Below are 20105 nucleotides of genomic sequence, written 5' to 3' on the forward strand. Positions count from 1 at the left end.
GACAACCCTGAACTCGTACTTGTTTTGACAGTAAATAGAAAGCTTAGTTCAAAGTTACATTTTAAAAAAATAAGCTTGATAAAAATGAGAAGCACATCAAGTGCAACTAAGCATCATAGGAAGCCCTCAAACTAGAATACAAGGTATGTAAGAATTGCTGAGACACTTATAATGTGGTGTCCCATATTATTGTGTTACTGTCTTAACACTCACGTCGGGTGTTAAGAAAGGGAAGAGTGCTTCCAACAGAGCTCTGCATGGCTCACCATACCTTCCCAAAACAAGCAGTCTGTAGACTGCTCTCAATCCCCCACGCAAATCTTCTTGGCCATTACCTCCTGTCCTTTATAAAGGAGTAGTAGTGCCCTGCATGTGCCTGGCCACTGTGAACAATCACACCAACAAGCTCATAGTTTTCCGTAGGGGCAACTTTCTTCCTCGGGGAGCCTCCGCCTCCTTGATCTGCATTTCTACCATTGTCCCCCACTTCTGAGGAAGAGTCCTGGCGAGCCATCCCTGACACGGTGTAAGGCTCCATATTCAGCATCCAGGGAAACTGTTTGAAGAGATATTTCAGATTAACTGAGAGGTTATATTGTGTACGTGTTTAGGGTAATTTTATGAGAATTGTATTAATACTTCCCACATTGGGAACACCAAAGAAAAATATGATGGAACTTCAACTTTTTATCCTTATGACGCAGAAGTTAAATAAACTGTCTTTATGGGGGTTTTTGTTCTTGCTTTCTGAAAGGACCCTGAGAATGTTGCAGACAAGAAAAACTCTAAGGAAAAATACTTATTTTCTGTAGCATCATCATGTGGTAAGTTTACCACATAATCAAAACCACTGCATCAAAACATGGAGAAAAGAAGGAAGAATGAATATGAAGAGTGAGAATCCACACCATGAAGAAGCAGGGGGGAGGGTGCCACAGAAAAGTTTTCTTACCCTTATTTGTTCATCATATTTAATAGAACGTCCGCTCTCCCAATCAAAGCCAAATCTCATCAGGTGAATCACCAGCAGGCTAGGCAAGACCTTAATGCATGTGCGCTTCACTGTAGTTCTCTTAAAAAGGAAAAAAAGTATCACCTCTACCTATATACCTCAAGCATTCTGTAGTATTCTTCTACAGATGCACAATGCCAGCCACCTCGAACTGAGGCACAATACAGCCACGGGAGGCAGGACAACCACAGGATGACTATAATACATACAGACAGGGCATTATTACAGGTATTACACAGTTTATGCCATGGGCTGGTACGTAACAACATTTTACCATCCTGCCATCCCCTCTAAATACGCAGTCTACAATATGAGTTTCAGGGAATAAAGAATGCTATCTACATGGATTTAACCTTTTGATTAAATCTTCAGAATAGAAAGAGTAAGCAGTATCTAAGTATGGCTTCTATGACCATGTAGCGCTTAAGAAAATACCAAGCTGTAGCTGAATCTTCAAGAACCCATACCTTTTCTTTGCACTTTTCACAGTAGTACGCATTGCTTCCTTCCAGCACTTCGCCTCTAACAAACTGATCCAATGATATTTCCAGACTTTGACATGATGTCACACCTAGGTTGAGAGCCATGAAGGCTTCCTCGCGCTCATACCTAAATTCAAGCAGAAAAATAGTCAAGGCATTGATGGAGCAGCACCTACCCAACTTGCACTAACAAGATGTATGCACAGGAAAGAATACTGCATTTGCCCCATAGCTATCCATAGCTGTGAGGCTCACAAAGGCACGTCTCTACTTTGTGCTATTTTGACCTACATATTTTAACAGTTATGGGAGCACATAACTTGGTAACTGACGCACTAAATTCAACATTACCTGTGAGGACAGTCCTTGCAGATCTTCTGATCAGAGAAGATTCCTTGAAAAGTATTCTTAAATATTTGGTCTCTTCCTATTTTCTGTTGAAGATACATTTAGACATCAGGTGGATATATTACAGAGCAAAAGACTAAGAAAACAATAGGGATTTTAAACTTCTGAACGCTATATAGATTATAAAATATGTTGAATGGCTCTCTGCCTTTTTTTCTGAAGAACAAAGGAGAAAGAGAGAAAAGGTACCAAGGAGATGCATATAACCAAGGGAAGAAATCCCTGAGGTTTTTACCTTGAGGTATTCATCCATTTGATCTATAAGACTGGTGAAGAACTCATAAGCATCCTGTTGCTCTCTAACATAAAGTTCCTTATTCCACATCTTGAAAATCTGTATAAAGTATAAAAATATATAAAAAGGTGGTTGTTCCATATACCTAAAGATAGTGATTTTTTTTTAAAAAAGTGTGTTATTTTTACATGTTTTTATTTTCTGAAGTACAACTTTATCTCTAGAAATTCTGCAATGAGAAAAGGCTGAATAAGTGATTACTTGTTAAGTAGGAACGCAACATATTCTAAACAAAAAGATCTAATACCTTCCAGAAGTTCTCAGGTACATAATACTGTAGCTTGCTTTCCATCAAATGACCAAAAAGAGACTGAACTTGATAGAACACGTTGTCATCTGGATTGTCTGTATCATCATCAATGGAAAGCAAGGCCTGGAAGGAAACAAATAACCGTATTAAATTGGTTCTTGGCAAAATTACTGCTGTAAGTTGTTATGACACACAGCACAGCGACTTATAAATTATGTATTTATGCACACACACATGTATACGGTTGTTGGGTTTGTGTTTGTTTTTTTTTAAAACAATTAATTTACAAATGCTGCTGAGATGAACTTGCAGTTCAGGTGACAGACTTTACTGGACATTGAACCAATTACCTCTGGGAGACCAGGCTGCATATATAGTTGCTGGAAGACGGCATTCATGTAACAAGTAGCACCACCGTTCTTCAGTCCCACAAATCCTGAAACGGAGCGACTATCCACTGGTGGAAGATACTAGAATGAAAAACACATTTTTTTTTTGTCCCAGTAAGTTATAAAAAGCATAAGACTCCAACAACATACCATAGTTTTCATAATCACCTTTATATAAGCTGTTCAGAGCAATTTAATGAAAACCTAGGAATATAAATTCTGAAAGATCGTAACAGTGCTGTATTTGGTCATTTAGACATGTATCTAAATAAAATAGGTGATATTTAGGAAATAATTCTTTCTTATCCAGATAATAACTGACAAAGTGGAGTATTTGCTTTGAGGAACATCTAATGGGTCTGCATTTACTCTTATCAGCTTTTTGTCTTTTAAATTGAAGACCTTGGAAATTCCATGAATGGAGCCATTAAGTAGATCACACACAGTACTCCAAACCACACTCATGCGAATAAAAAAAGGGTTTTTGCTTACATCAAACTCCTTGGTAAGTGCAGGGTCACACTGGTGATGCATAGAAAGCAGCTCTTTTGTAATAAGCTGGAGATTGGAAGGTGAGCTATCAGCCAGCATTACTAACACTTCATAAGCAGCTAATCGGCTATCGGCTGTACTGCACCTGAAAAGAAAATCACATTCAAGATCTATTTTGTGGATGACTCAATTATTTCTAATTCCATAAAGCCATATTACTTGGAACAAGTGACAATTAACGTGCAAAAGGAACATTCCTGAGAGACTGCAGAGTGCTATTTTTATTTTCTTGGGGAAGGAGAACGGGGAAGAATCAAATCAGAAAAAGCAGCATCAGGAACACTTCTTTAAAATAAGCCTCCCTTACTGACATGGAGACAGTTTTTAATATTCAGTAGCAAGGAAGAGTAGGTGCCCTAAAAAGGAGAGACAGAATTGGTTGTATGGCTGAGGACAATCAGACAGATAGTCTCTATCACTGTAACACTGATGGAGACACAATGACTTATTTACAGGGAGAAAAGTTTTGAAAGAGGTAACATACTTGCTACAAGAGATGACCTTAGACCTAAGCTGGGCTAGACCGGTACAGAACACTCCTACTTAGCTCTTTTCAGTGGATCAAACACACCAGCCTTTTCTTCTAAAGGCCAAAGAAAAGGCTTTATTTACTTTAAGCAAACAAAAGAGCATGCTTGAACTGCAGTAGAGCAAAGCTGGAGCAAAACACGAAGGTGTAGCAAGTCCCATTCAGTTCAGGCATTGCTAAATGCTCCACTGGAACCTTCTTCAGGGCTTGTGGAAAGGCAGTGCAGATATGACTGATCCAGCTCTTAACACCAACAGGTCAGTGTGATGTAAGCAATCCAGCTACAGCAGCACAGAACTCCACATAAGCTAATTTATCCACCCCTTCAGATATTGTAAAGGCAACAGAAGGCAGGCGTGACACAAAAGAGAAAGCCCACTCCTTTTCCCCCCATTTGATATATTCTGTGCTATTATCAACTCTCTCAGGTACAAGGAGACTGGCTCAGCATTAGCTTTTTACAAAACAGTTCTTTTGAAGGGGGAAAAATAGCAGCAGAACTTTTGCAATTCTCATTTACAAGGGGCTTGGAAAGTTCACTTCCTGGTCATGCTCCAACTTCAGCCATTTAGCCAACTTCCCAAGCAATGAAGAGCTAAAGGAGTACTCTTTGGACTCGTGAAGCCAGCACTCAGTTGTGCTTGCAGTTCATCAGTGATCTAACAAAGCACAGACTTTGGAAGTACAGAAAAGCAAAGATTCTGGGTCACACAAAAACTTAGAAAAACGCTGTTTGGGCACTTATGTAGGAAATGTAGAGAACTGGAGAAATGCGCCAACATTGGTATTAAAGCCTAGTAACTGTAGTCCCAGTGTGACATTTGCATTCATGAGAACATAAACAAAAAACCACAATTTTTACTTTGGATGAAAGTCTTGCTGACTGATTGCAGCACTGCCTGCTGGAGAATGGCTATTCAGAATAATCCTGGATGCTCGGAAGAGGAAATCATCCAGCAATGGCTTAATCAAAGATGAACCTGTAACACAGTAATCCACATCTACTGTTAAATACTTACATTATCACTGCAAACATCAAAAGGTGTTCCATAACAGCAAAATCACTTCATAGCACCATATCAACAAAACCCACATTCAAATATTTCATCACATGTCAAAGGTACAACAAACATACTGCCAAAATTACTCCTTATAGCTCTGTATCACTTCTACACATGGATTATGTCTTCGTACATACTGTCTACTGATCAAGTCCTCTGTTACTGCTATGAAGAATTCACACTAGTCTAGCCATTTTTGAGTAAAAAGGAACACTTACCAACCATTTCCTTCTCTGCCCCACAAAGTGAAAGGAGAGTTTTGATAAGCCTCAAGTGTCCTGCTAACAGGATGTTATCAGCTTCACTGGTCTCACACTCAGCTGTACGGTTGGGTTCAAAATTATCTAGCCAGGTGATCTCATCTTCTAACATGGCAGCTGGGCTTATGTTTAGCTGTTCCATTTCCGATGCTGCAAGAGAAAAAGAAAACCCAGAAAAATGAACAGCTCTATCAATATAGACTATAAATACAAAGAATTTCGAAAAGTTTGGTAGTAGTCTAGTTTCTCCCGCAATGTGTACAAAGTATACCTTCCACAAAGGAACTCAGTTCCCTTTCCAAAAGGAGTGAGCTGCCTTGCTGTTACTCAACGCCAAGAACAGTCCATGCCAGGCATTAACACAGGACAGCCAGCACACTGGCAGGTCACATCGAGTTCATGGTGTGGTAACCCCTCTGTGAAGGCAATCCTACATCTTGTCTATGGAAGGAAGACATGCTTGGAAGCTGCAATCAGAATGACATGTGTGCCTGTACATACTTACATGTGAGGTCATCCAATAACTGACATCTCAGGTCAAAATACTCTGTACACTGGGATAAAAGTCTGAAACAGGTACAAACAGAAGAAAGGTTTAATTTAAAATCAGAAACTTCTTTCTAAGCTGTTGCCTTTAAGGCCTGTGTGCTCTGTCCATCTAATGCAAAGTAGCTATCCAGGTATCCTTCTGCATGTACTCACTGCAAGTTTTAAAACAAATTCCTTCCCCACAGCTACTTCTGAATGTTATGAATGACATTTAATCCTGCCTTCTTCCTTCACCTCATAACGATTTCAGTCAATTGTCAACCAACAATAAAACTATGTGTTTTAACTTCTCAGTTACTCCTCTATTTAGATTCCTCTAGAAATTGCTCCTTAAAGTTACTGTCAAATTCAACAACCTTTGGCCAGTTAAGGACAAGTTAACAGGACTGACACCTAACAGTCTTTATAGGTGTAATGGGCAACACAAGCAACAAGAAATCAGGTGAAGCCATGGGTCCAGACACTACTGACAAGGCTGGAGCCTTTAGCATTGGTTTCTGATCTGGATCTATGCAATGCTATCAAGTAAATTCAACGTTACTGTCATACATCCCATTGCCTCTATGTCTCATGCAGGATTCCAGCCAGGAACTGACTACCATGACCACATCCTAGAAAGAGCAGGTCTACTTAGCAATTCTTGCCTCCCAAATGGGAAGTCAATTAAGGTGAACTGTAAGAGTTCACAGAGGAAGAGTTGTACCTTGAGAACTCAGCTTTATTTCCCTTCAGTTTACATATTTCCAAAATCATCGGGGGCGTGACAGGGATGGTCTACTTTTGACAGACTCGCAAAGTCCTAAACCCTTGTGCCTCAGAGCTTCCACAGCACTACTCCAAAAATGTGACAGATTTGCTTCCTCAACACACACACATCTGACTTACCTCTGGTTGATTCCTCTCATGATGCTGGTTGGTGACCAAAGAGGCAGCTGGGCATGAAGAACAACAGTCAGGAGAAACTGGTTGGGCTTTTGTACATCTGGGTGGGCTGATGTGTCTGTCTGACTAAGGGTGTACAACTGGTCACAGGCAACACGACGAATCTGAAAGCGTCATTTGTCAAACATTAGCAATTGCTCAAAGGTTGCAAAAAAATACATTTCTGTTTTGCTAGAAATCTGACAGAAAATAAAGACATTGAAAAGCTTGTGTAAACCAGACCATGAGCTCTGCACCCACCAGCTAGGTTTTCTCTATTTATAGGGATTTAGCAATCCACTTTCATCCCTGAGCTAAAAGCTCTGATGCTTTATTAAACAGAGATTATAAATTCAGATAAGGAAGAAAAGATGCAATGACTTAATGTAAAATATATGAGATGCGATGAAATGAAGTAAATGTGACTTGAAAATCTCTAGATTTTAGAATATCCAGAATAATCTTAAATCAGAAAGAATGAATTTTAGGAGCGTTCTGATCTTCAAGTTCAGAAGAGTCCATTAAATCTTACCTAGATCTTTCGAGATTAAAGTTATTTGGAACTTTCCCTAAAGTACATTTTTACAGGATGTGTCTCACCAAAATGACAGTATTTTCTTTAGACTAGCCACAGCAGTGTCCTACGTGCCTCATGGATTAAACGACCCTAAAGAATGTAATACTTCAGCATTTTCTATCAACACATCACTAGAAACTGGCATTACTAACAATTATACAAAGGTTATTTGTTCAAATACAAAAACTTGGGGGAATATTTGTAATGAATAATTTTTACCTTCAGACCGTATCAAATGATCATAGTGTACACATTTCAGAAACACAACATTTAAGAAGTTTACAGAGAAACACCCTCACCTCAGCACTTGGTGATCCAAGTAGTATGTCAATGATGAAATCAGCAACACAAGGCAAATTGTAAAAAGATCCTAGAACAGAAGAGTACCAGGCTATTTTTTAAAAAAATAATTTAAAATCAATCAGTTACAGTCTTGCACTAAAATACCATAGGACCTAGAGGACATCCCCCTATCAATGCTGAAAAGTGGTAGCGGCTATCTGTGTATTTCCCATCTCCTCTTCTCACCAGAGACTGGCATCACGTTGTAACAGCATTTTTCTTCGCCTTCCACCACCATCACCAATGTTTACACACCCTGTACACAAAGGTTCAAGTACTAAACACTTGCTATGCAAACAGCAGCACTTACAGAATTACCTACTTCAAAGCCAGTGCAAATATTTAATATACTGGTAGGAAGTCAGCTTTCCCAAAACGTTTCACCAAGGCACACCACTACATGCCTTGTTTCATGCCACACACACCCCCACCCCGCCCCCCGCCTCAATTTTTAGCGAAATTTTGTGGTTTTAATTTTACCTGTCTCATCTGACAGCGCTACAAATTTCTTGTGATTTTTTGTACTTGTGTGCCTCCAAAAGCCTTCTCCCACCTTACTTATATTCCAAATAGTGAGTAATCCAATTCTATTTCATACCTAGTTGCTGACTGCGTAGCTGAAGGCAGGTTACTAAGAGAGACAAGGCTTCTCCAGCAATCAGAGCATCTTTGGTGGATACGGACTGCTGTCTGACACAGATACCAGCATGCAGCGCAGTCGGCTCTCCTTCACTTCCTGAACTGCAATTACTTCCTGCATTAAGAAATGAACAAGTGCTGTAATCCATTATATTTTTCAGATGTTTTCAGCTTCTGGTCAGCTCTCTGCAATTCAAAAAAAAACTTCTTCAAATGCCATATGGATTACAGCATTTTGCTCAGATTTGTGTAATGCAATCATATAATGTGCTGAGCTGGAAGAGACCCAAGAGGTTCATTGAGCCCAACTCCAATGAATTTAGCTTCAAGCTTCAAAGCGTTCAATTAAGAATAAAACAAACGCTTTCTTTAGACTGGTTTAGAGACATAGTTAACCTACCTGAGCTGCTAAGTCTGTTTCGAATCCCAGCAGGAAATAAACTGTTGCTCTCTTTTATCGGCTGACTACTTCCCACGAGGTCCAGTCGTCCTGCAGCAGCAGCCCAAGAGAGTCGCATAAAGCAAGCCACTGTGGAAGTGAAATCATTCACCTCCATAGTCTGAAGGAACAAAAACCAGCAGTTACTTCTGTGATATTCAACAGCCTTTGTTAATCATAGGGATAAGAGGAATTTATCTTCAGGATCGCGTCAAACTGACGTTTGGATTTGTTCTCCCCTCTCTTCTCTAAGCAGGCTCAAGGATACAAGAGTCTGTCTGTTCCCAAGAACAGATCAGTGTTGCTCCCTTAATAGGAAATTCTCCACTAAGATAGACACCCTTTTTGCCTATCTGGACTTAAGCACACCGATTTCAATCGTATTGATCCATTTGGATCCATCGATCCACTGCCCAAGAACCTAACACAGCATACATGTTAGATTAACCATGAATTTTCTTTCAAGTGGACTCAACTTTCCAATGGGTTGAGTTCTTGTCGATTAGATTGTTTTAGTAAATACCCAGTCTCAGATTCGTTACACTGACATACCTATAAAGGGGAAAAATAGCATTCTCTTAAAGTATTGAAAACAAAAATGTCCTTTCTTCCCAGGGTACTATCAAGCAAATTTAATTTTTAATGAGTTACTTGAAACAAAAAACTTGCCCAAGATTTCTAATTCAAAGAAATACAGACTATAAGCCACAAGTTCAAGCAGGAACGTTCTTTCTATTCCCAGAAAATTAACAAGAGTAAGATCTTAGAGTTAAGTGTGACTGACAATAAATTTCAAGTAAGATTTCTGTGTAGAGCTATTTCTGGTAAGCGCTTTTGGGGTACTGCTTCCCTCTGTACTGCCAAAATAATTTTTGAGACTATGTTAAAATTCAGATCAAAGTTGGGAAGACTGATGGTCAGGATCTTCAGAGGCTTTTAAATGGAGCTTGGGCAAGAACCTGTATAAAAAGACTTTTGATTAAAAACCCAGGAGTTATACAGCTGTCACTGGAGACGTCACCACTACATCACCACAAATCATCAAATGCTTCCTTACTTGTATGGCAACTCTTGCTGCTGGTATGATTTCTTCTACCCTAATGGAGGATCTATCAGATACAGAGAGCTGTCGGTAGGATGACTTCTCAGGTGTTCCACAAATGGACATCTGCCTACTTGCTTGCCGGCTGACATTACGGAAGGGGCGCGAAGACAATGCTTCTACCCCATCTTTAATGAAATCCTCATCCAGTAAGGTAGGCATTGTCTGGCCAACAAGCAAGAACCTACATTCACAGAGCAAAAATATCAGGCTTATATTTGAAAGTTCACAGCAAGTGAATGAAACATAACTCGAAGTACCAATTAATCTGAAATACTACAAACCACACTCTAAAAGCAAGGAAAGCAGCACTTTCTCTAATGAAAGGCAATTACATACCTTGCAAGTTGTAGGCAGATGGAATAGACTCCCTGTCTTGTTTCATAGTCTACTTCTGATGGGATGGAATCTCTCTGCATCACATTCACCACCAAGCTTAAAAACAAATCAATAAGACTGTTTGAAAATGCTTTACATTAGGAGAGAGATGCAATTAATTTATTTCTGTCCTCCCCTCCTCCTATTCAGCCAGCAGAGTCAGTTAAAACTGCCAAACTGGCATCTTTGGAGACTAACATCCCCGTTTTCCCCTCCTACATCTACAGATGGAAGCTTTCTTCTGTTCCTGTTGGAAAATGCTTCAAGGTCTATGGGGCGAGGTGGCTGTGGACAGAATTTTTAAGAGCAACACGTACTTGGTAAATCTGACACAGCACAAGCAGTATTGCCAGGTCTTCCGAACCACTCACACTGTGCCTCAACTCGTACCTGAAGGGTCTGAATTTTGGAAACTGTAAAATTTAATATGGTTCCCACTGCACGATCTATGCTTTGACTGCTTAAAATATCCATTGGTATCTGTGCAGGACATCGTGTAATGCATACACTTGCAAATTTGAACTGAAACACTTAAATGCTAACTGTTCAAGCATCAGCTACCTTAGTAAAAGCTACACTACACATCTTATCTGTGCCTAACTATTTTGGGGTTTAACAAGTACTCTGTTACAGTACTATGGTAGTGTCCTGGTTTCAGCTGGGATGGAGTTAATTACCTTCTTAGGAGCTAGTACAGTGCTGTGTTTTGGCTTTGATGTGAGACTTTTCAGTTCCTCAGGCCTTGCTAGCAAAAAGGCTGGAGGGGCAGAAGGAATTGGGAAGGGACACAGCCAGGCCAGCTGACCCAAACTAGCCAAAGAGCTATTCCATACCATGGGACGGCACGCCTAGTATATATACCTGGGGTTGGCTGGGGTGGGCAGATGGTTGCTCAGGGACTGGCTTGGCATCGTCAGTGAGTGGTGAGCAGTTGCATTGTGCACCACATGTTCCTTTCTTCCTCTCCCTCTGGGTGTTATTCTCTCCCTTCCCCTTTTCATTGTAACTGTTATTGTCATCATTATTATTGCTCTTTCATTTTTTTTTATTTCAACTATTAAATTGCTCTTATCTCAACCCTTGAGTTCAACCCTTTCCAATTCTCCTCCTCATCCCTCTGTGTGAGGGGGGAGCGAGTGAGCAGCTAGGTGGTACTTCATTACCAGCTGAGGTTAAACCACGACAGGTAGCTACAGTAGCTTTTCAGACACTGGAAAATGAACACACAGCTTTGGGTGGATGTTTTTTCTCTGAAAAGGAAGCTGATAGGTGTGCTAGTGTGCTACAGTGTGGAAATCAGAAACTACACAGAACTGCTAACTAAATGAAACGTTAAATATATTGAGTCAAGATTGACATCTAACCTCAAACCTCCTGCTCTGAGGAAGTTTTCACAGAAAGACTTGGCACAGTTTCTTGCCATTTCATCATCTGCAGTTGGCATCAGCTTGGAGCTCAGTACCTAAGATAAATAAATAAATAAACAAGCATGCATACACACACTCCCCTTAGTATTCTTTACCTGCTAAAGGTTAAAAGCAAAACAGAAAAAAGATCCAATACAAATGAAGCAACTACCAGTACACTTATGCAAAGCTGTAGGCAGTAAAGAGAAATTGCATTAAAAATATTCAGGACAACTATGGCTATGACAGATACTTATTCTGTATCAAAGGGCATTTTTTTTTTCATTGCAGTTACTTGTTAAGGGAAAGGATAAAGTACAAACTCTAGCACATGCAATGTTGTTTTCAGGCTCAGTTGGTGCTCCTTGAGAGCCCAAATCATTCCCCTTTCCAGATTTTCAATTGACAGTATGCCACAGAACACCCTACAGATGGCTGGCTTATTGATTCATGCCTTCTGAAACATAACCATATTGCCATTATTGTTTGGGGGTTTTTTTGTAAAAGATGGTCCAGGTAATTCTGCAGGCCTTATGAACATCACCACTGTATCGTTCCTCCTGTTGCAAATCAGCACTAAACTGCACAGGATGCAATTACGCTCAGAAACATGGCCAAAAGGAAGTCTGTGGTCAGATCTCATGTCAGTTTATCATCAATTTCACTTCATTTTACATGAAGAACACCCAAAACAACACCCAAACAAACAAAAAAAACCCAGCTCCTCCCAAAACCTCAGAAAACCTCCAGAAGTTATTTATGTTCTTGAAAAGTCTCTTCAGCATGTACAGACAGCTGCACATGGGAAAACAAAGCACATCTGTTCCAGGTTCACAGGTCAGAACAATGGTTTACAGAGTTCCAGGCATGAAATCTTATCGCAACACTGCATGATATAACCCTGAACACCTGCAACGTTTAATTTTCATCTCTTTGATATGCTCTGCAAATTTCCTGTGCATCTTTTTTCAGAGAGCAGTTCAGACTGGTTGCCATATTTCCAACAGATCACCAGTGGAGGGGATAAAAGATAAAAAAAAAAAAAAAAGAGAGAGAGAGAGAGAAAAGTACATCATCCTTTTCTTGACTGAAGTCATCTTACAATTGGCTTGACTGGATTTGAGGAACAAGTCCACTCATATAATCTACACATCTAATCCAATTTACTGCTTCTCATCCCTTGCCAGAAAAGCAAGCAATTTATTACTTGCTTTTATTATTTTCTCTGGCATGGAAGCAGCAGATAACTGTCTCGTCATGCTGTAATATAACCTGCCAGTTCAACAAGATACCCTTGCTGTGATATGCTAAACCATTTGCTTTCGGTTGTAGAACTTGTCAACACAATTCAAAGCTATCATCAAATACCTTTCATTCCAGCTGTACAGAAAAGGGGGGAATCCTAACGCTGCAGTATGACAACAGTATAGGAAGATAAAGAGCTAACATCAGACTGCAGAAACCCAAAGGAAAGCAACTACAAGAAAATTCCTACAGTGATCTTGGCACACACCAGGAGTGAAAGAGAACAACTTTGTCCACTGCTTTTGAATCTGCTGCCAACCGGTCCTCCAACTTCAGGTTGTTCAAACCATACTTGTCATGGGATGTTATACACAGTGGGGGGCCCTCAAGCAGAATGAGAAACTGTCCAGCCTCCAAGAGCATGCAGATTAGTGCCTTAACAACAACACCAGCTAAACTCCCTTAAACTCTTTAAAATCCATGCACTGAATGCTTGGAAAGAACCTTTTTCCAGGGTCCAATCCAGTGTTTGGCTGAAGAACTTACTCATGACAATACTTAGAGGTTAAAAAAAACCATGTGTGTGTTCCACTCACTTCACATACACAGCTAAACAGGCCAGAAGCTGCTGCGTAAAAGGCCTGCACATCTGGATAGTAAAAGTTCTTCACAGCTGAATGCTTTTCAAAAATATTCCTCCTTAGCCTCTACAGACAGAATATAGTAGACTTATACAGAAGGGAAGTTAGCATTCTTTTTCCTTCAAATTGAATTAAGCAAACCCAATCAAACTGAACAACAGCGCCCACTCATTTTTAAGAGCTGTGTGTGTGTGTATATATATATATATATATATACACACACACACACAAACACACACACTAAAAATCACATATTCAGAGTTTCTGGAGATTCAAGCTGGAATTTTACCTAAACAGTAATGACTTTTATGTTTCTTTGCTCCTCTTGACTTACTTCAGAATACTACTTCCACCTTGCAAATCACAAAAAGAGGGACCTGACTTCACAGTAAAGTCTCTAAAGGGGAACTTTTAACCCCTTTCATTCTGTGTAAAATTTATCACATACACAAAAGTAGACTATGACATGACATTTGCATTTTCCGTAATGACCCTACCCAAGAAATTTAGAACCACTTAAACCTTAGTGCTCAGAAGCACAAGTAAAAAGTGATTTGTTTTCTTACCTCTAAATTGTAGAGCACTCTGAAGGTCGACATGCCTGGAGCAAAAGACCTGAAAAGACTTTCTAATATTGAACTAGCACTGGGCTGATGTTGGTGCTTTGAAGACAACGACGGTGATTTTGAAGACTGAGAACTTGATTCTGATAGCAGTGTTTTCTAGGAGAAAAAGTCACAGAAGAATTATTTTGAGATTACTGCATTTTGTTGTAATTGGCAATACATTTCCTAAAATCCCTGTAATAACCCCCTCACCTCCAGCTGCCTGGAAACGAGTCAATAATCTTTAACACGTGCATTATTTGCAGTAGAATTTCAAACCCCTCATTTAATCTGACAAGGAATTTAAGAATCCTGGTAGTAAAGTTAAGCTCATCAAGATCAGTTATTTTTTAATCCATACCTTTCTTCCTAGGGAATCAAGCTGATCAAGAGCCTCCTGAATAGCTGGGTCAGTGGGAATCAAGAGCAGAAGTTTCCTCACTCGCAGCGTTATTCTGAAAAGTTACCAGAAGTTACTTATGCAAAAATAGGGCTCAGCCACACTGTGGCCCAGTGGGTGCCTACACACTGCAAAATAAGTAGCTGTTCACACTTGACAGTGCGAGCATTTCTTCAATATTCAATAACCATTTAGTCTGCTTACCTTGGCTCCTCTAGATTGGCAAGCTGGTAAAGCATATCAAACACATTACACACGAGAGCCATGACTACTCCAGGGAGGGATTTCTCCTGAGAATTAAGCAGAAATACAAAGGTCTTTTTCCCCCCTCTCTGTTGCAAGTAACTTACAAGAGCTCTTCACTGAAGCAACTGACCCAGACGCCAGTAGAAATCCCAACCTACTTTCTACACTGAGACAAGATTTGAATTTTTACATTTTTATCCATTTTTGAAGTCAACTGTTAGTTAGGGTTGACCAGTCTGAACATGCTAGCTGATGCTTCTTAGTTTATTTTCACCCTGCAACTTTATTAATAGTGGAAATCTGGAAACTTCTCCTCCCAACAAATATATAATCTCAAAATTAAATCATATGGGTCTTGTTTGTTTAAAAGACACTGTAGAGATTCATAAACACCAAGCAGGCTACAACAGGTCACAGAAAACAGATTTTGAAGTCCAAGCTGCATGCATAAGGCAATTGTGTATTTAAATGTTTTGTTTCAATTGCAATTTGAAAGCAAAACCAGACTAGTAAAGACTGGACACTTGAACATGTGAACAGCTTCTGTCTCATCTTACTGTAACTCTTCCAACCCCAGTTGTGAATCCCCCAACTATGTCCCCTCCAGGAAAAATCCGAGGGAAGGTTTCAGGCTATTATGCTGTACCTGTTCCATTGCATAGGATGAGCTAAATACACTGCCACTGTTGCTGGAACTGGTTGAGGAATCTGCAGAGCTCCCTGACGGAGTCCCACTTCCTGATGTTTTTACTGTAAGGACTTGTTCATCAGAGAAACCCAGCTGGTGCAGTAGTTTCTGATCTTTATTTACAGTTAGCTGCAAGAAAATATTTATCGTTTAGTTGAAGAAAAGAGACTGAACGTCATAAAGAATCAGAATCCCTTGTAGTTCACATACCAGGCTATCATTGGCAAATATCTGTATATTATCCACAGGTGAATTCAACATCTTTGCTATTTTCCACCTGACGCTTCCTACAGTTTCATTGCTATGAGCCTGTAAAATTAAACAACACTAATTCAGTAAGTCTGCTCGAGCAGTAAATTCCAAGAGAACAAAAGAAAAATCTTCCATTAAAGTCTTCCTGCGCCTCTGCATAGGGCGGTAAAGTTATTGTCCACAAAAGAGACTGACAGGGTAGGACAGCAGTAGAAATGCTCCATCACCAACAATAAGCAAACAACTTATTTTTCCTACCCTTGAATGATGACCAAAACAAATTTAGTCTACAGACACTTCCATTACAGTAGCCTTATACAGATATTTAACATTTTCAAATAGAGTTTGCAAGCTGACTGAAGCTCTTCAAACCAGCTTCCTCTGTCCAGTCCAGGCATTAAAAAAACCAAGAGTATCTATGTGATCAACACCTCATGACAGGCATAACCTGTGCACACATACCTCTATGGTGAAGGTATCTTTGGTAGACTCATATGTAACATTAAGCGTTAAAAGATGTCCATGGAAAGAGGCACCATGAGGTAGAATAGTTCGAGGAACAGAGTAAAGGTCCTACAGGAAGAAAAGGATAACAGTAAATACCACCCTTGAAAACAAAGACATTCCTGTAACGGCACATAACAAAGTTAATAGAGTTGCATAGGTTTAAATAACTTTTCATAATATTGAAAGTTGTGTTCTTAGCCTTGCCTAGCAAGAAATTACATCTCTTACCTCTATTGTTATCACATAACGCTCTGCCAACAGCAGCAGCCTCTCAATTATTACAAGTTTAGTTGACCTGGAGATAAACATCAAAAACAAGAATAACTTGTCTTAGATTCATTTTCAACACCCATGGGTAACTACCATGAATTAGCTGCTTTCAAATATAACTCCTTAAACTTGGAGTTAATTCAGTTGAAATTAACTAGGAAAACAGGCCAAGAAGCTTGCATTATACTGCTTGAGATGTAGCCAGCTTCAGAAGCAGCTTCATGTTTCTAAAGGTCACACCCTGCGCTCATATATTTAAGCTACATGCATTTAGGTATGCATATGTTAAGCTAGAAGATGAAAAACCATCCTTTTCTCTCCCAGTTAAAATAAAAACAAATAAACCCCACTGCCCCAGAAATATAACATGACTAACAGGCTGGTAATAGTCTGTGGGCTTTTTTTGTGGGTTTTTGGTTGGTTGGTTGGCTTTGGTGGGGTCAGAGGGGGGTGTTGGTTTCTTTTTAGGTGGTGTTTTTTTGTGGGGGTATTTTTGGCTTTTTTTTTTTTTTTTTTTTTTCTCTCTGAAAACACAGGTTTTTCAAAGTCTCTTTGGAACTCAAATTGCATTGTAATTGGAAGATTCCACTGAGAAACCACCAGAATACACAACTACCAATACTGACAATTTTAATTAGCACTCAAAATCACGTGGGAAGCAGCTGGGAGCAAATGTCTACTGTCATCTTTATTCTTTTAAAGGCAGGCCTACCTGTAGGGAGACTGAACTGATGTTGCTACTGTAGGCATAGCGGTTGCTGTAAGCATTTTTGTAGCTCTTGTAACAGCATGTGTTAATGTTGGACCACCGAGCGCAGAGCTGGCTGCCTAGAATACAAAGCAGAGTGTACGAGCTGGTTTATGTGGACAATTAGTATGTCCTGGAGAGCTAAGAGGACAAGAAATATTTGTGGGAAGAAATGTTTTCTTTAAACAGAATTATCGCAGTCAATTATTGTAATTCTAAGACACAAAACTGAAAAGGCAAGTAGGTACAAGAACAGAAAATTAGTCCTTTACCTCTAATCGTGTGTAACAATCAGCAATGAATTTCTTGTGCAGTGATACTGAATCCTAAAAAGTACAAATGAATCAGAACTTACAACAAAATCATGGTAATTACTCAAAACTGACAGAGCCCAACAAATTACACATTTTAACATGCAGAGGATCAATGCTCTATGAATGTCAAAGCACTTTCCACACAAAAATATATGCCTACCTTTTTCAATCTAGGAGTTAGATTAATATAGCTGTAATTTATTATCAACTGAATAGCTTCATTGGCGATTTCTTCATCAGGTGACTCCATTGCAATCTTCCAAATGAAATCCATTCCTATTAATTCCAGTTTTTCTACACTCTACGCAAGAAAAAACAACAGTAAAACACAACTGGACTTCTTATACAACAGCGAGATGAACCCCAGGAACAAAATAGTCTTCCATCTGCTAGAAGGGCATCTTTTGACTGAATCTTAAAGATTTCTTTCCCAATGCACTGCCAAGCTTTGGCACAGTGCAAAGTGAAATCAATAGCTGTGGATTTGTATATTTATACTAGAAAAAAAATAAAATTGTTTACAGGTGGATGAACAGGTTCCAAAGAACACTCTCAGCCAAGCCAACTGAAAAATTACTAACATCAAAAGCACAGAGAAATTTAATTGGGAATGGAATTTGTTTCACAAAGGTCAACTTGGTAACTAACCACATAATAAACCATCACAAAACCTGCTATGATACTTGGCAAAAAATTATGCATTTGAATTAAGGTAACTGTGATAAAGATCTAAAATGCCTGTGGAAGACTACTTGACATAACCATTAATTTAACAAAAAACACTGAAGGATCAGAGTTAAAAATTATTGTAGATTAGAATTTGAATATGATAAGCCTAAATCTTTTGTAAAGAAGAAAAGGAAAAGAAAATCCAAAAAGAAAGGAGTATTTCCCTTCTAGGGAAAATCAAAAAAACTGCACACTTGAATTCGTGATTATTAAAGCAGTTTACTCATTCCTCCTGCAAAGTTTTAGAAGCTGCATACCAGCTTCCAGCTACCAATTGCTCAATTTTAATTATCATAATTCTGGAGTTTTAGCTTCAGAATTTAACAATGTTAATGCTAGAGGAATGATCTGCATATCAATACAAACATGACCATGTCAAACACCTGCTAAAGAATCCTTGTCTCACCTCCTCCCATCCCCAAAATGCCACAGGCTGTATGTAAGAACAAACTTGCCAGAACACTCACCAGTTGAGTTCCTTGCCTCTTTAGTCGATGGTCGCACAGGTTCACATTTTCAAAGAAAGTCTTGAATAAACTAAAACCTGAAAATGAAAAAAGGTGCAAACTTTTGGTTCAGGTCAGACTAAGTTTCTAAGCTTTTTTGAAAGATGAAGATAACAAATACAAGAGATGATCTTTCCCCTCTACAGCTATAAAAACTCAAAGTGATTGAAAAAGACTGCTTTATTATCTTTATTTACAGGACTGTTTAGATATTAATTTGAAGGCTTCAGAAGCAAATTTATGTTATATATTTCAAAAACAAGTATGTTGACAAAAGCCATTTTTTCTTACCATTCATAGTAATTTCGTATGACTCCAGTTTAAGAATTTTCTCTTTGAAGAGCTGTTGCTGTACATCACTCTCTAGATCATGCTGTCCTTTTGTAAACCACTCAAAGCACATCTGTGAATGAAAGGCAGATATATATTTACTCCATTGTCATGGCAATTATTTTAGTTTTATATAGCATTGGCAAACTATGTCAGATACTACAGTAACTCATCTACAGCAAAAGATTCAAAACCTAATCTAGTAACCTCACACAACCTCACATATTATACAGGCTGTATTGCAGCATTAGGGTACTTAATCTTCATAGTCATTTTTCACCCTAATAAAGTTGTCTCATAAAAGAGACATTCAGCAATCTGCAAAATTGCACATACCCCTTTTCAAACCAGCATCCCTACATCTGCAACTAGTCTCCTGGTCTACGTTCTTCCTTCAGTCAAATTTGATGTTAAAAGAGCATCCTAGTCATAAGCAAACATGTAACACTGGCTCCGTTAACTTACACAAAGCCTGTAAAAGCATTACTAGTTTGTGTTTGCTACTCATGTTTCACGTCTCAACACACATACGTGCTATTTATGATCCATTAAGATTCACTCTGTAACCACAGACACTAACTTTTCAAGTTTTTCTTACCTCTCGATCTAACTCACAAACGTCTTGGCCAGTTACGAGGCATTCCCAGATCTCCCTGGCACGATTCCAGCCCAAATAAAGGGTGGCTTCTTGCAGAAAAAATGCCAAAAATTTTAGATGTGCCTCCAAATACTGAAAAGAAGAAACAAAACCTCAAGCTTAAGACTTTTCTTTCTGAACAAGAACTCTGAGCATTCTTTTTATTTTTTGCAAATTTAGTTGTCAAATAGTTCACTTTGCAAAGCCTGGAAAACAGAAATTGTTAAAAATTACATAAAATAGCTATAAAACTCACTTCAGAAACATTACTTTTTTTATTACCTTTGTAAAAAGGAACACTGAAGTCCCCTTGGATTTGCTATTACTTTCCTGATACTATTTGACAATAGTTATTAAATCACAACAAGTGTCGAGAAAAAAAATTATCAAAACCTT

At 39.0% G+C, this 20105-nt stretch overlaps 1 protein-coding gene across 1 annotated transcript in view; it reads right to left on the reverse strand.

The window, feature by feature from the left end:
* USP24 (ubiquitin specific peptidase 24) overlaps window positions 1-20105 on the reverse strand; it is a 65898-nt gene that overhangs the window by 17595 nt on the left and 28198 nt on the right. The window contains exons 19-49 of the mRNA XM_055815001.1: window positions 19671-19802; window positions 19034-19145; window positions 18704-18780; window positions 17668-17808; window positions 17466-17519; window positions 17158-17273; window positions 16404-16470; window positions 16131-16241; window positions 15627-15725; window positions 15375-15545; window positions 14687-14772; window positions 14444-14537; window positions 14044-14199; window positions 11550-11647; window positions 10147-10242; window positions 9763-9991; window positions 8667-8826; window positions 8226-8381; window positions 7585-7655; window positions 6673-6833; window positions 5744-5805; window positions 5197-5388; window positions 4780-4897; window positions 3329-3473; window positions 2798-2917; window positions 2445-2570; window positions 2138-2236; window positions 1846-1928; window positions 1480-1621; window positions 953-1072; window positions 336-556 (exon numbers count right to left, since the gene is read on the reverse strand). Coding sequence (XP_055670976.1) covers window positions 336-556; window positions 953-1072; window positions 1480-1621; window positions 1846-1928; window positions 2138-2236; window positions 2445-2570; window positions 2798-2917; window positions 3329-3473; window positions 4780-4897; window positions 5197-5388; window positions 5744-5805; window positions 6673-6833; window positions 7585-7655; window positions 8226-8381; window positions 8667-8826; window positions 9763-9991; window positions 10147-10242; window positions 11550-11647; window positions 14044-14199; window positions 14444-14537; window positions 14687-14772; window positions 15375-15545; window positions 15627-15725; window positions 16131-16241; window positions 16404-16470; window positions 17158-17273; window positions 17466-17519; window positions 17668-17808; window positions 18704-18780; window positions 19034-19145; window positions 19671-19802 — 3815 coding nt within the window. The remainder of the gene's footprint in view (window positions 1-335; window positions 557-952; window positions 1073-1479; window positions 1622-1845; window positions 1929-2137; window positions 2237-2444; window positions 2571-2797; window positions 2918-3328; window positions 3474-4779; window positions 4898-5196; window positions 5389-5743; window positions 5806-6672; window positions 6834-7584; window positions 7656-8225; window positions 8382-8666; window positions 8827-9762; window positions 9992-10146; window positions 10243-11549; window positions 11648-14043; window positions 14200-14443; window positions 14538-14686; window positions 14773-15374; window positions 15546-15626; window positions 15726-16130; window positions 16242-16403; window positions 16471-17157; window positions 17274-17465; window positions 17520-17667; window positions 17809-18703; window positions 18781-19033; window positions 19146-19670; window positions 19803-20105) is intronic.

Source organism: Falco peregrinus, chromosome 10 (assembly GCF_023634155.1).
Source record: "Falco peregrinus isolate bFalPer1 chromosome 10, bFalPer1.pri, whole genome shotgun sequence".
In the NCBI taxonomy this organism is placed as follows: domain Eukaryota; kingdom Metazoa; phylum Chordata; class Aves; order Falconiformes; family Falconidae; genus Falco; species Falco peregrinus.